Source organism: Typopeltis vanoorti, chromosome 8 (assembly GCF_054136105.1).
Source record: "Typopeltis vanoorti isolate ZY-2024b chromosome 8, IOZ_Tvanoo_1.0, whole genome shotgun sequence".
NCBI classification, from domain to species: Eukaryota; Metazoa; Arthropoda; class Arachnida; order Uropygi; family Thelyphonidae; genus Typopeltis; species Typopeltis vanoorti.
Genome location: NC_143556.1, coordinates 151,285,727 through 151,302,472, shown reverse-complemented (window position 1 = coordinate 151,302,472; position 16,746 = coordinate 151,285,727). Strand labels below are relative to the sequence as shown.

General features: G+C 37.6%; 1 protein-coding gene across 2 annotated transcripts in view; it reads right to left on the bottom strand.

Annotated features, from left to right (window-relative positions):
• LOC150104432 (NFU1 iron-sulfur cluster scaffold homolog, mitochondrial-like) overlaps nt 1–16,746 on the bottom strand; it is a 201,014-nt gene that overhangs the window by 129,554 nt on the left and 54,714 nt on the right. For both annotated transcript variants that reach the window (XM_090396368.1, XM_090396369.1), the window contains exon 3: nt 13,489–13,691. In XM_090396368.1, coding sequence (XP_090252494.1) covers nt 13,489–13,691 — 203 coding nt within the window. The remainder of the gene's footprint in view (nt 1–13,488; nt 13,692–16,746) is intronic.

The following is a 16,746-nucleotide window of genomic DNA, read 5'->3' as shown; positions in this document are numbered from 1 at the left end:
ACTACCTTTGTGAATCTTCTCTGTACCCTTTCCAACATATCCTCGTCACCATGAAAACCCGGCGACCAAATCTGTGCACAATAATCCATATGAGGCATGATCAAGGCCTTATACAATGGAATCATAACTTCTCTATTTCTGCATGTCAGGGTTCTCCGCATCATTGCCATTATTCGATGTGATGTCTTCACAACTTGTGCAATGTGACCCCTAAATTTTAGGTCCTTGTCCACCATCACACCTGGATCTCTCATCTCCTCTACTTCTGTAAAGTCTCCCCACCAAGTGTATACTTGGCATCCCATCGTTGCTTACCAAATCTCAAAACCTTACACTTGGCAATATTGAACTGACAGTTCCACTTACCTGCCTATTCATGCAATCTGTTCAAGTCCTCTTGTAAGGCATTAACATCAGCCTGACTGTGCATTGCTCTCCTCACTTTTGCATCATCTGCAAACAGCTGGATATCACTAGTTAATCCTAACTCAATATCATTAACATACAAATTGAACAACAATGGCCCCAAAACTGATGCCTGTGGCACACCACTGGTGACCTCTCTCTTCTGAGATACTGCACCTCCATATACAACTTTCTGATACCTATCTGACAGCCAGTCACTGATCCAACAAAGAAGTCTATTATTCAATCCCATCTCTTTCAATTTAATTAAGAGCTTGTCATGTGGCAGTCTATCAAAAGCCTTTGCAAAATCCAAGTACACCACTGTATATGCATCTCCTCTGTCCAAGGTATTTGTCAACTTGTTATAGTACATACGTAAGTTAGTCAAACATGATCTCCCCTTAATAAACCCATGCTGATAACCACAGAGAATACTGCTGTTATCAACCCATTTCTGTATCCTACTTCTCACCAATCTCTCCAGGCCCTTCACCACAGCTCCAGATATACAGACTGGCCTATAATTTGAAGCTACAGCCTTATCACCACCTTTATGCAGTGGAATAATTTTATCCTCCTTCCACTCCCTTGGAAACTGTGCTGTTGAAAAACTGTTGTTAAAGAGATTTGCAACAGCAGTAGCATTAAACAGGCATGCCAATGCTACTGCCAGTTCCCTGGAACATTCTCTTAAGATGCATGGTGATATTTCATCAAATCCTATTGCCTTATTAACATCAAGGTTATTAATTTCCTCAAATACCTACATAAATAAATACATTGTCCTCAAGGGCTCATTTTAGTGAGTATGGGCATGGCAAACCCGAGGTACCTGATGCTGGACCATGCCTTACTTCATGTAATATACATCTGTTATATTATCTGTAGACTGGTCCCTCCCCTTTTTTCTTTCCTTCTTGCTACCTTCCCCCCAATGCTATTAGAGTATTCGAGGGCTAGGGGTGAATCTTTACTATTTTGCTATTTCATTTCATGTGGAAAGGGTCTCTGCAACCCTACCACTTTCTTCTTGCAGTGACTTCACTCCAAAATGCTACTATGATTGTGCCTAATAACGCATCTCATGCTGCATCGGCTGTCGAGCAGAATAATCAGAGCCGCGTTCAGGGCTTAGGCAGAGGGTCCTGTTTGAAAAGTATATTACAGTCTCCATCAAAAGTCAGTGATACTGTGAATGAGCAAAACAGAATGTATAAGATTAATCTTAGAAAGGAATTTTACATAGGCACATGGAATGTCCGGGGTTTACAGATGGGTACTCTTGAGATTGTCTGTAAAGAGATGGATAGGTATAAAAGTGACATCTTGGGAATTACAGAGACCAGATGGAATGGAGAAGGTCACTTCAAAAGACAGGATGGTAAGCTAGTTATTTACTCAGGTGGTGACTCAAAACATCATGGGTAGCTGTGATACTGAAGACAGCTTAGGCAAGAAGCCTTCTTGGTTATAACCTCATTAATGATAGGATACTCTCCATTAGACTTAAGGCTCAGCCTACCAATGTATCAGTTATGGTAGTTTATGCACCCCACATGGATAGGCCTGAAGAAGAGAGTGAAGAATTCTATGAAAACATACAAACTGTTTTGGACTGCCTACCGAGGAGAGACATACTGTACGTCTTAGGAGACTTAAATGCAAAAGTGGGAAAGAGTATGAGAGTCAGGCCAGAGTGTGGCATGTTTGGTGTGGGTGAACGTAACACCCATGGTGAAAGACTGTTGGAATTTGCCCGTGCTAACAGATCAGTTATTACCAATACCTGCTTCCAGAATCATTACATCCTGGCTCTCCAGCGGTGGAAGACAAGCATCTCTGATGTGCATACTTGTCGTGGAGCAGATTGTGGTACAGACCATCAACTGGTAAGAGACAAAGTAAGATTAAGACTCCGAAAACTTCCAGGTCAGGCACATTCCACTAGATTGGATGTTAGAGTAATTCCTAGTGGATTCACAGAAGAAACATCAACTCGGCTGGATGATTTTTTGGAGACCAATGAGGAAATCTCACCAGAAATGCTTTGGGAAGGAGTAAAGATGATAATACAGGATACAGCGAAGGTGATTCTCGGCCCAATAAGAAAACCAAGAGACCCGTGGATACCAGATTCAACACGGCAACTAATCAAAAGAAGGCGGTTGGAAAAACAAACAGACACAGGGACCGAAGAATACAAGAGATTACATAGAGAAATCAGAAGAGCCATCAAGCAGCACAAGGAAAAGTTCTATACTAATAAATGTGAAGAAATAGAGTTCCAGATGAGAACGCATAATTATAAAAGGATGTTGTATTTAGTTTGTGACTTAAAGCACAAGTTTAAGCCTAAATTGAATGTCATCAAAGACAGGAATGGATCATTACTAACAGAAGAGTTGGAAATCAAAAACAGATGGAAAGAATACTGTGAGGAACTGTACAGCAGAGTGGATAAAGAAAATGTGGAGTCCTCCCACCAAGAAAATTTTGATTTGGAACCTCCTCCATTTAGGCATGAAGTTGAAATGGCAGTTAAGCAGCTCAACAGCAATAAGGCCCCAGGTGCAGATGAAATCCCAGCAGAGTTAATTAAGGCCACAGGGGATGGAGGGTTAAGAGTGTTACATAGATTGATTACAAGGATATTAGAGACAGCATCATGGCCTAGAGACTGGACGAAGTCAGTCTCTAGGCTGACTGAAAGAAGTCAGTTTTCATACTACTACACAAGAAAGGTGATAAGAAGGCATGCAAGAATTATAGAACTATTAGTTTGATATCTCATGCAAGCAAAATTTTATTAAAGATCATGCTAAACAGGAGGCCAAAGTTGAGGCAGAGATGCCCAAGGAACAAGCAGATTTTAGGAAAGGTAGGGGCACCAGAGATCAGATCCTTTGCCTTAGACAGATCATAGAAAAATATAAAGAATTTGGACTCCCTCTGGTAATGTGTTTCTTAGACTACTCTAAAGCTTTTGACTGTGTTGAGCATGTGAAACTGTGGGAAGTAATGAAAACAATGGGTTTTCCTCAACACACTATCAGGTTGATAGCCAACTTGTATAAGGAGCAAGAAGCCACAGTAAGAACAGGTGTTTGATTGACTGACTTCCTTCAAGTTGGAAAAGGAGTTAGACAAGAATGTTTACTTTCTCCTCACTTATTTAGTATATATGCCGAGGACATCATGCGTGAAGCATTGGATGAGCTCAGGACAGGAATTACGATAGGAGGTAGATTGATCAGTAATCTGAGGCAAGCTGATGATACAGTACTCCTTTGTAATGACATGGAAGAACTAGGACTAATTCTTGACAAAGTTAACAAGATCAGTAATAACAGAGAACTTCAACTCAATTCTAGCAAGACAAAAAAAATTCTAGAAAAACAAACAGAGAAGCTCTTGAGAAACAAGTGTATCTTAATGGAGAAAGAATTGAGGAAGTCAGCAAGTTTGAGTACCTGGGATCCATTATTAATATGAAGAATTGCTGTTCAGAAGTTGTCAGAAAAAGGTTAGGAATGGCTAAAACAATAGTCATTGACCTGTCTAAAATCTGGAAGGATGGATCTATCTCCATGGGAACAAAGTTGACGATTTTAGATGCAGTTGTTTTTCTAACAGCGACTTATGGATGCGAGACTTGGAACCTAAAGAAGTCAGATAAGAAACGGATATCTGCTTTTGAGATGTGGTGTTACAGAAGGCTGTTGAGAATATCATATACTGAAAGGCGTACAAATGAATGGGTGTTAGAAAAGATTAATAGAACTTTAAGGCTCCTTAAGGATATTGACAGAAGAAAGTTAAAATATTTTGGACATATAGAAAGGATGGAAGGAGGACTTCTCAGAACAGTAATAGAAGGTAAAGTTCCTGGAAAAAGAGGCAAGGGTAGACCATCAATGAGATGGATGGATGGCGTGTGTGGAGTGACTGATCTTCAGAGAGTTGAGGCTGCCAGAAAAGCAACCAAAAGGACTACATGGCGAGGCCCGGTGTGGAACATCATCGAGCATCGGAGTGACCATATGGCATCTGTAGATGCCCAGTGAACATAGAGAATACCTACTGCTCACTCACAATTAAGCTATCCTTTCCTATGTCTCCTACACTCAATTTCCTCATGATTCCACCCTGATCAGGATGAAACACTCTTATACATTGATCACTGAATACAATGATGACCTCAACAATGTCATCATCAAATTCCTGCCATGTACCCACAAGGGGTGTACAGGATATGATAGTACTACATGAAAAAATTATATCATTACTAACTTCCTATCTACAATTTTCCTCCAAATAAGTCTATTACTTGTCAGGACTCCAACATTATCAGATCTTATATTTCTATCATCTAAGGCTTTTTGTAGCATATCATTCCATCTATATCTTGGCTTTCCTCTGGGTCGTTTTGCTGCCAACCTGGCAGAGAACACTTGTTTTGCTAATCTTTCCTTGCCCATTCTGTTTAGATGACCATACCATGTCAGATTAGCTCTGCTAACGCATTCCTGGATGCTGACAATATCAAGTTCTTTCCTAATATCCTCGTTTTTAATATGATATTGCCATTGATGACATCTGTTCACGCATATAATCTTTCTCAGGACTCTCATATCTGCGGTCTCTAGTCTTTGGGCAAGTGTTTTACTTCAGACCCAGCTCTCAGATCCATTAAGTTAAAACTGGTTTGAACACTGTATTGCATACAGCTAATTTAGTGTTCCGACTAAATTTCTCTCTTATTCCATATGAATTTATTCAATCGACTTCCCACCATATCAGCTTTGCTGATTCTATTCTCTATTTCTATATTTAATTTACCATCTTCAGTAAAAATCGTGCCTAAATAGCTGAAATGTTTTACTTGTTCCACAGGTTCTCCATTCACAACACAGTTGACATTTTCAATGATTCTGCCTATTTTCATTGTCTTTGTCTTTATATTGCTGACCTTCATACCATATCTATTACAACAGCTATTCAATTTAGTCAGAGAATCTTGCAGACTCGTAGCAGATTTATTTAGAAGTATAACATCATCTGCATAAAGCAGAGAGCTGACATTAACATCTCCAATTTTGATATCATGCTTAATACCACTTTTCTTCATAACGTGATCCATATAGATAATGAATAACAGAGGGGATAATATACATCCTTGTCTCACACCAGATTTAACATTAAACCATTTTCCTGTACTTCCTTCAATTCTAACTGCTGACTTACAAATCAAATAAAGACTAAGTATTGCTTGATATAATGCCCCATTGACACCATATAACTGCAGCGTATTGAATAGCTTCTCTCTTGGCACCTTGTCATATGCCTTTTCCGAATCGACAAAACTTAAATACAGATCTTTGTTATATTCCCATGCTTTCTCGACTATTTGTCGTAAAGTGAAGATCTGATCCTGACAGCCTCTGTTTGGCCTGAATCCAGCTTGTTCTTCACCAAGCTTTTCTTCCACAATTCTTCTCAACCGTTTCTCAAGAATACTTGCATAGATCTTGCCAGGAACACTCAGTAGGGAAATACCTCTGTAATTCTCACATTCAGTTTTATTTCCCTTTTTATATATCGGTACTATGAGAGCTCTACTCCAATCATCGGGAATTTGTCCCTCTGTCCAGGCTTTCTGAACTATGCAGCGCAGCCACTGTAAGACTCTTATACCACCATACTTCAGCATTTCTGGTCGAATATCATCTACTCCAGCTGCCTTTACACATTTCAAGCCTTTAATGGCTTTTTCTACTTCAAGTATGGATATGTTTCCTGACTGCATGCTTGGTCAGTGTTTTTTACCACTGTGCTGTCATCACTGCTTGTTTCATTTAGCAGTTTTTCAAAGTAATTACTTCAAGGATATCTTTTTCTCCAGTTTTCATGTCACCTTTATCATCTCTAACTCGTTTTACAGCACTCTTTGATCCATTCCTAAGCTTCTTCAACAACCTCCAGAATATTTTGCCACCTTCTTGATATGTATTTTCTATATTCTTGCCAAATTCCTCCAATGAATTTTGTTTATCTAGTTTTACACAGTGTTTAGCATTCTTGCATTTGTCTCTATATTCTCTAAGAGCACAAGCTGACTTATTTGACAGGTACTTTTGATATGCTTTCTTCTTTTCCTTCACTGCCTCTTTAACTTCCTGTGTCCACCAGGGAGTTCTGATTTTTTTATCCTTACAGACAACCTCACCATATGCCTCTCTGGCAGAATCAATCAATGTTTTCTTCAGAGTTTGCCGCTGAATCTCCAAGGTTTGATTCCTGTTCTCAAACTCTTTCATTTTTTCTTTAATAATCTTTGTGTATTTTAGTCTACAGTTCACATCTGAGAGCTGCTCAACTTTTATTCGCTTTAAAACTTTCTTCCATGTTATTCTTTTCAATATGAAATTCAATTTTATCCTGCTCAAGACTAAATAGTGATCACTTCCAATTTCAAATCCTCTGTACACTCTAGTGTCCTGCACCAGGGAGAAAACATCACTATCAACAATAACATAGTCAATGAGACTTTTCTTATTCCTAGCCTCTTCTCTCCATGTGAATTTGAGCACATTTTTATGTTGGAACATGGTGTTAGTAATAACCAGTCCATGTCCTGAGCAGAAATCCAACAGGTATTTGCCATTATTATTAGCTTTGCTCTTTTCTCCAAATTTTCCTACTCTGCTATTTAGATCACCAACAAGGACCAACTTTTCCTTTTTCATTATGTCAATTGCTTTTTCTAAAGCCTCAAAAAATTCCTCCACTTCTACCTTAGTAGAACCTTCTGTGGGACCACAGGCACAAATTAGTCTCATTGTCCAGTTCCCCATTCTCATATTTGCCCACATTACTCTACTTGAGACTGACTGTCATACAAGAAGATTAGCCTCGTATTTTGTGTTGAATACTATGGCTACTCCTTCTTTTCCTTGATTGTCATTGCCTGAATATAACATTTTGTATTTATTGCTCAGAAAGATCTCACCAGTTTTTGCCTTTTTTGTTTCAGTCACCCCTATTATGTCGATCTGGTACTTATTTAATTCCTCAGGTAGCTCCAATTCTTTCCATTCAGGCTTCTTACGTTGATAGTACTGATCTTTAACTCTGGTGATGTTGAGTTGGGGTTTGTTTTCAGATTTGTTCCAGTAGCTGACTTTTCGCTGTTAGCCCTGGTTCGCTGGCAAAAACAATGGGGGCATTGTTTCACTGGACGACGCCCCAGCCGGCATGAAATTTTGTCATGTTGTACCATCATTTTTTATTTTGGTTTAAACAATAAGAATACATTTTGGTCGGCTAAATCCCAAATTGCCAGCCCATCCTCATCCATTCAGTATCCAAGTAGATACCCAACAGGGTGCACACGAGAAGGTGAGGACTGGACATCAGGTCAGAAGCCCTGGTCGGTTCTCTGCATTCCTTTAAAGGCTATGTGGAGGTCTCCTCTCAGTTATACAGCTTTGACCCTTAAGCACCCTTCAACAATATCTTCTACAGCAGTTACCATTCTATCACTTTCATCCCTTAACGTCATCTTTCCATGATCATTCTTCGTTTTGCTTACCACATATCTAAAAAAACTCTCTGGGGTTTTTGTTAGCCTGATTTGCCAATTTCTAGTCATACTCTACTTTTGTTTTCCTTACTAACTGAGTCATTCTCCTAGCTTGTTCTTTATATTCTTCATGTGACTGATTACCATTATTCATCTTGTACTTCCTCCAAAGTAGTTTCTTTTTCCAGATTTCATGCTTAAGCTCCACATTCATCCATTTTACACCAACCTTATTCAGGATTTTTGGCCTTTGGGATACATTTCTACATTGATGCTGTTATGCATTTCATTGTAAGTTCCTATGCAGCATTTATTTCCTTACCACTCAACTCCTCGTTCCATGTTATAGCTGGAAGTTGTCTCCTAAACTTGTCATAATCACCAGCTTTATAATTCCACATATATCCTTTCCTCGCAAAAGCCTGCATATGACTAGCCACAACACTGGTGATCACGCTCACCAACTGGAGGAAAATGTGAAACCCCTCTAATAATTACATCCTCTGATGAAATGATGAGATCTAGAACTCTTGATCCTCATGTGCCTTTCTTTACATGCTGCCTGAGATAGTTATCTCTCATGAACTCGAGAAATTCACTTTCCTTATTCCCAAATGCTATCTCATCATTCCAATCTATATCGCCATAATTAAAATCACCCATAATAATTATCCTTCCTTTGTTCACTAATCCAAGTTGTTTATACATTTCTTCATCACCATCTTCCACATTCCCAGGCCTATAGCAACATCCAACTAAATATGTCTTCTTCTCAACCTCCACGTTACACCACACTGCCTCATAACCATTGCCACTATTTCCCTCTTTCATGTCTACCTTATGTGGACTTAATTTCCCTGCTATCATAAGCAGCACTCCCCCTCCCTTCCTGCCCTTTCTATTCTCATGAAAAATACTGTACTTTTCCATTTCTATTCCCATTACGATATCATCTTCATTCAACCATGTTTCACTTATTCCAATAATTTGTGGGCGAATAGCTCAATCATTGGAATCATTTCATCCCTTTATTTCTGATACTTCTGGCATTTGTAAACAAACACAACAGTTTATTTTTAGGTCTATAGCCAGTCCTATCCAATCCATATGTTGGTTGCGATTTCCCCACTACACCTGCCAAATCACCTTTATCGCTACTTACACCTCCTCAGTCTCCACTTCTCCACCCACATTTGCAATATACCCCATCTCCATACATACATTCACTGCCACTTTCAACATTCACTCTCTCTATGCCATGTCTCCCTGTCCACCCGAGCATCCCCCGTTTCCCTGTTCCTCTTGTATTCCCGTTCTCTCTTCCTCTCTCACCCCACTACTGTTTCCACTGCCAAGCAATGCTGTTTCTTCAGTACCACTCTCCTGATTTTTTCTCTTCATCTCTTCCTTCTGATCTCTGGCACGCATCACACACTGTACTTCCACTCACTCCAAAGCCATTTAAGTGCAATCCATCACGCCTGTATAATTTCATTCTTCCCTCAAACAAATGCCATACATCCACAAACTCCACTCCCTTATCTTCACACAGCTCCACCAACATACCATTCATGATTTTGGCTCTCCATCGCAACTCATCATCATACATAGGTAACACACTGACAACCTTTACTACTACACTGTTATCTTTCACTCTTCTCAATAGTCTCCTGATATTTGTCCTCACCTCCTCCTTATGTCCACTTAGATCATTCATCCCTACAATCACAACTAACTCTCTCGCTCGTTTCTTTCTCATGTCCAACGCCTTAATTATTGTACTCATTCTCCCACCCAGATGGACTCTGTCAATAACTAGCCCCCTAATTATGGAGTCTCCATATACTGCTATCCTGGAATCACTCGTCACTTCTTTTACTCTTTGTTCTTTCATTCTGTTTTCTTGCACACTTTCATTAATTTCCACTAGACACCTAACATCACTCAATTTTTCATTCCAACATCTGTTTCATTAAATCTTGCATTCCGGCAATTTCACTCTCTATCTCGCTAACTCTCGTTCGGCTGCACTTTACTTCCTTTTCCTCATTCATACTTTCCTTCACCCCTTATCACTAATTTTTGCTTGTACATCTTTGTATTCTTTCACTCCTTCAATATATTTTCAATTTGATTCTAATGGTATGTAGCCCATCAGTCTCATCTCTTCCGTCTAAGACGGGTTGAGTCGTCTCTTAAGCAGGATCTTCCAGTCTTCTCTATTCCTTGCTGTTTGAAAAAGTTCCTTATACGTTCTGCATCCCAAGATGTTCTTTATTAATTTCAGCCAAGTAATTCTTCGTCTTCCAGGTCTTCTTTTTTCAGTTGGAAAAGTATTGATTAGGATGTTAGGAAGTCTGAGTCCACGTGTACAGGGTGGCCAAACCATCCCAGTTGTTTTCTAATTTTTTCTATTATTGTTTTTATATACAATAATTCTTGTCTGACTGTGCTGTTTGTTTTCTTTTCTATTCAACTTGTTCTATTTATTTTTCTTAAGCATTTCATTTCAAACGCCTGCAGCTTTTTCTCCTCTCTTTTCTTAACTGTCCATGCTTCTGCTCCATAGATGACTGTTGGCATAATTACTGATTCATATAATTTGATTTTGGCTTGCTTAGATATCTTGTTTGTTTTCCAGATTTCCTGTAATTTTCCCATAGTGGTCCATCCTATCGCTATTGTGTGTTTGATTGTTTTGAGTTCATGTATTGTTTCTGTTAGTTTTGATCCAAGATATATGAAGTTGTCCATTTGTTCTCCATTTAGAGTGGCTGAGATGGTAATTCTGTTCCTCCCTATTTTCATCACTTTTGTCTTTTGTATATTTATTGTCATGTCATATATTTTACATGTTTCGTTTAACTTGTTGATCAACTTCTGTAGTTCATTTGGGGTTCTTGCAATAAGGATGAGATCATCCTCATATTTGATATTATTTATGTTTAAACCATTGACATTGATTCCAGGCTCATTGTCTACTGCCTTCTTTACAACATCGTCTAGATAGATGTTGAATAGGCATGGGGATAATGGGCATCCTTGCATTACTCCTTTTTGGATCTCTATGGGTTCTGTTGTGAGTGTGTCCTTTTTAATTATTGCATTTGTCTTAGAGTAATATTTTATCAGAAACTGTATGATATATTTGTCTATTGCTTTTTCTAGTAGAACTTTAAGAAGGATTTCTCTGTTGATGCTATTGAAAGCTTGTTTAAAGTCCACAAAACAACAATATAGTTCTTTATGGTCTTCCCAGCTGAGTTCTGCTAGTTGGTGCAATGTGAAAATCTAGTCTGTTGTTGAATAGTTTCCTCGGAAACCAGCTTGTTCTATTGCGTATCTAACTTCTTCTTGTAAAATTTTTGGGTAGTCATTATTTTCTTCTATTGTTGGCATTGCAGTTTTGTTTCCTTGGTGAAAGATATTCTTAAAATGGTTTGACCAGATATTTCTTATATCTTCAATATTCCTGGTTTCAATCAACTTGTTGTTTATCATTGTTACTGCTTTTGCTGAGAATTCCTTTGTAATTTCTCTTAAAGTATCATGGAAGACTTTTAGGTTGTTTTGCTGGTAGTGTACTTCTTGGCATTTCTTAGCTTTTTCTTCTCACCATTTTTCTTTGGCTTTTTTTAAGAGTTTATCAACTTTAATTTTGTTTATCATTGTTACTGCTTTTGCTGAGAATTCCTTTGTAATTTCTCTTAAAGTATCATGGAAGACTTTTAGGTTGTTTTGCTGGTAGTGTACTTCTTGGCATTTCTTAGCTTTTTCTTCTCACCATTTTTCTTTGGCTTTTTTTAAGAGTTTATCAACTTTAATTTTTAGTGCTCTATATTTTTCTCTATTCTCTTCATTGTTTTGTTGGTTGACAAGTATCTTGGCCTTTCTTTTCTCTTCTATTGTAGCTACGATGTCTTGGGTTATCCACTGTTTGTTTATTTTGGGTTTGGTACCTAGAGTGTCTTTTGCACTTTATAACACTGTTTCTTTTCCTTCTTCCCAGTATTTACCACTGTTCTGGAAGATGGAGGGTTTCAATTTCAAGCACATCTATTCAAAAAATCGACTTCTGCTTGAGCTATCTTTTAGTTTTGATAGGTTGATGTTTTCTTCTTTTCTGATATTGTTTTTCCTGTTGAATTTTATCTTCACTTTGGCAGTTAATATTTCATGGTCCGTGTCGAAATCAAAGCTTCTTAATGTTCATACATTATTTACTGATCTTTTCCATTGTTTGTTTATGATGATGTAGTCTATGCAGTTGTTGATATTACCACCTGGGGATGCCCATGTATATTTATTATTGGGGCGTTGATAGAACAATGCGTTTGTAATCATTAGATCGTTTGCTTTACAGAAGTGGAGTAATTCTTCTCATCTGTCATTAAGCTCTCCATATCCAAATTTCCCCATCACATCTTTTTTGTCTGCTGTGAACTGTCTTATTTTAGCATTAAAATCTCCCATCGCTATCACGAGTTCTCTGTTTTTAGAATTATCTATTTCCTGTTGTAGTTCTTCATAGAAATTTTCTATTTCTTTCTCTGAATGGTTACTGTCTGGTGCATATATTTGGATTATTTTAATTGTTTGACCTTTTCCTTTGCTTGAAGTCTGGCTGTGATTATTCTAGGAGACACTGGTTTAATCTCAATTACTGAGTGTGTAAGTTTCTTCTTAATTAATAATTAACTCCTTCTCTGTGTATGTTATCTTTTTTTCCTGAGAAGTATAGTCTTCCTTCTGGTAAATCCATAAATCCATCTCTGCACCAATGTGTCTCTGATAAACCTAAAATACTCCATTTCAGTCTTTTTTAAATTTTCCTGGACTAATTGCAATTTTCCAGGTCAGTATAATGATCTAATGTTGAGGGTTGCTACGTGTTTCACATCCTTGGCTGACCACATTGCTCATTTCTCACCTACTCTATGTGGTCTTCGAGTGGGCGTGTTGGCTGTCCCATACAAAGTAGCACTATTTCGGTTTGTAGACTTTCTCCTGCTCATGGAAGTTACTGGCATAATAATGTAGTCAGCTTGCCATGCTTCTGCTACATCCTTTGGTCCAAGGCTCTTTATTCTTTATTCAGAGCAACCCGTTTGGGTTTCCCCCATCTGCCACCCGAGGGAAGCGCTTGGTAGGAGTGTGGTCCCAGCCGCAAGATCAGTCTCATAACTATATATAATTATGAGACTCAGTATAATAATAATAATAGTGATTAACTGATACATCTGTTAATAAACTAATGTGTTTTCAAGCATATGACTAAGAGTCAAAGTCTATTTGCAACAGTAATTGAGAGTGTCACATATTCTTTCTTGTTTCATTTGATAATGTACATAGTATAAAAATATACATCTTAAGATGATTGTAATACAACAGTTGGTGTGGTACCATGTAATAAAATTCTTATAACTCACATAAAAATTACAGTATCAACAATTAAGAGTAAAACATAATAACTAAGTAAAAAAAATTGTTGATTTTACTTTGGTAATTGTGATGAAGTCTGAACCAAAAAACACTGACTTGATACCATCAATGCGAAATAACTGACGAGCCAATGGAGATTTGTATGCTGTGCTTGTATTGGGAAAATCCATTGTACCAGATTCTAGAACTTTAACTCCAGGTATGAATTTAAGACTATTTGGATTGGGAGTCTCTTGTGTTTGAACAAACATAAAACGCACTGATAACAAGAAAAACAACAACAATATATATATATATATGTGCATATAATTTTAATATATTTTATATAATATATAAAATAATATAAATAAAATTCTGAAGACAGTGTTGTTTTTTTTTTCAGTTAAGAAAGGATTTTTATGTTTTCAGTCTCTTATCCATCATCTGTCTGTAATTTCTGTTTTATAGCATTCACTGATGGCTTTATAATAAATTATCATCATCAATTTCCTGATATGCATACCACAGGGGGGGGGGTTCAGGTTACTATGGAAGTACTATATGATTAAGTTTACATTATTATCATCTTCTATTCAAAATTTTCCTCAAAATTAGTCTATTACTTGTCAGCACAACAAAATATTGTCATATCTAATATTTCTTTTTTTTTAAGTCAGTTATAACTGAACCAATCCACCTAGACCATGGTCTTCCTCTGGGCCTCTTTCCTGCCATCTTGGGAGAAAGGTTAGCAAAACAGGTGTTCAATACCTGTTTTGCTAACCTTTCTTCCCATTCTATTTAAGTGGCCAAACACCTTAGATTGGCTCTGCTTACACATTCTTGAATGCTAATAGCGTCAAATTCCTTTCCAACACCTTCACTTTTAATATGATTCTGCTTTTGATGCCACTGGTTCACTCCCTAATTTTTCTCAGAATTCTCATATCTGTGGTCTTCAGTCATTGATCAAGTGCTTTATTTCTAACCCAATTCTCAGATCCATAACTTAAAACTGGTTTGAACAATGACTTGTATACTGCTAGTTTGGTGTTTTGGCTCATTTCTCTTTTAATCCATATAAATTTATTAAATTTTCACCCATCATACCAACTTCAATTATTCTATTGTCTATTTCCATATTTACTTAACATCTTCACTGATATGGTGTGGCATTGGCCATAAAAATGAATTCTTTACCTACAGCATCATGGAACAATCAAACATGATGCTGAAAAGTTTGTTGCAGTATTGTTCACCAGACATTGCATTTTTCCAGCACTTTTAGCTCCATGGGTACATTAAGCATAATGCATCCCCACACTATGCCCTACACTGTTGAATCTATCCCTTTCAAGAACATTCTCGGGATGGTAAGCAGCATCACTTTCACACCAGATCATGTCATCTAGAATCAGAGGAAATACTAAAATGACTCATCTATAAAGAGGACATTAGTCCATTGGTATCTTGTCACACCTTATTATTAAAATACTGTAATGTGAAATGGGCCCCCTTTAATGGATCAAGTTTTCTCACACAATACATAACTGCTATCTAATTAAACCTAGGATACAGCTACATTTATGTTGTGAGAACATGCAGCCTTGTCATACTTGTTACAGTAGGACAATAATTGTCCCTGGCTTGATTATGAAAAGTTACTTTTGCTTTATTTAAAAAAAAAAAAGGAAAGACTTAGAAAGCTGGTTGTGCCTTTTATATAATGAACTTTTATATGTTAAGATTTGCAACATTTGTTGCTGGAAATTGTGATTGTACTTTTCACTTACCAGTTTCATGTAGCCATAAGCATAAATAAATAAATTAAAATACTCTGGATTAGAGATAGTTGTTGGAAGTTTTTCCATATGGTTATATTATAAATTAAAAATACCAAGAAATTATATACTTGGATTAACCCTTCATCCAAGTATGTAATTTCTTGGTATCTTTAATTTATAGTATAACCAAGTGGAAAAACTTCCAACAACCATCTCTAATCCAGAGTATTTTAATAATACAGTGTTTTAATTTAAAAATATGACTTCTGCATTACTTCAACTTTAATATCTCCTTTGGGCCTGGCTCCCACTGATGAGACCTCAATAAAGGTTGAAACCGGTGAGGGCCATTATGAATTCGCTCTCTTAAGGTTTTTGCCTTAAGGGAGCAATTTGAGTCTCCGGGGAAAAGTGTTCTCCGGCATGGCTCGGTGAGGGGCTTTGTCGGTGAATGCTTTTCTTCGGAATATGAGCGGTTCTGCTCAGTGGTGGGTGGAATCACTGAGTGGAGCCAACGCTGAGATGGACGGTCTTTCACCCACAATTAAGTGGCCTAGGGATCGTCCGAATTTTTAGAGACGACTTTACTTATTCATAAGCTCAAACTGGTCTGTGTAGTGATCCTTCCCATAATGCATAGCATTATACATGTCTGTAAGGATATCTGCTTTGCATTATGGGATACTAAGGCAGTGATTTGAAGTCATTAGCCTCTACATATGAGCTGTCCCAGTCCTGAAAATACTTCAGGTGCAAACTTTGTTTCCTTACACTTGGATAAAGGACTAAACCAAGATGACAGCACATTTCTTTGAAATTTTCAATGGTACATGTCCAGTGGTGAGTAATGTAAGCAACAAGATCAGCTGTGGATATTGAATGGCAGAATCCATACTGATAGTCACTAGTTAATTCACTGGTCAAGTTGTGGAGGAGTTGGCTATTGATGACTTTTTTCTATTATTTTGGAGAAGACAAAGGTGATGGCCATGTAGTTTGATGCTAGACTTTTACCATCCCATTGCAACAGGATGAATATGAGATTGCTTCCATGCATTGGAATGAGTGCCAGATATATATAATAAATTATGATGATGCAGGATGGGAGTTAGCCCTGGAGCACATTGGAGAACAATTGGAGAGATGCCATCAGGACCAGAAGACGTTTTAGAATCAAAATATTTGTAGTTTTTTGATGACTTTTTTTTGTTGAAAACCTACAGGAGGCATATGGTGTTGGATTCTGGTATGGTAGGGATGATTTAACTTGGTCACCATGTTAAGAGTTTGAGGTAAAAAGCAATGCCAGGAGATCAGCTTTATCTTTCAGTAAAGTAACAGTGGTGTCATCAGGATGAGACAGAGGTGGAAGTGCAAGAGAGCAGAAGTTGCATCCAATGGCATTAGAAAGTGACTAGAAGGCACAGCTGCCATTTGAACAGGAGGCAAGTTTTCTGCTAGTAGTCTTTATGAAATCAAATTTGGATCTACTGATGACTGATTGGCACATGTTGATGCAAGCCACATGCAATAAGCTGATTTTTTTCTTTG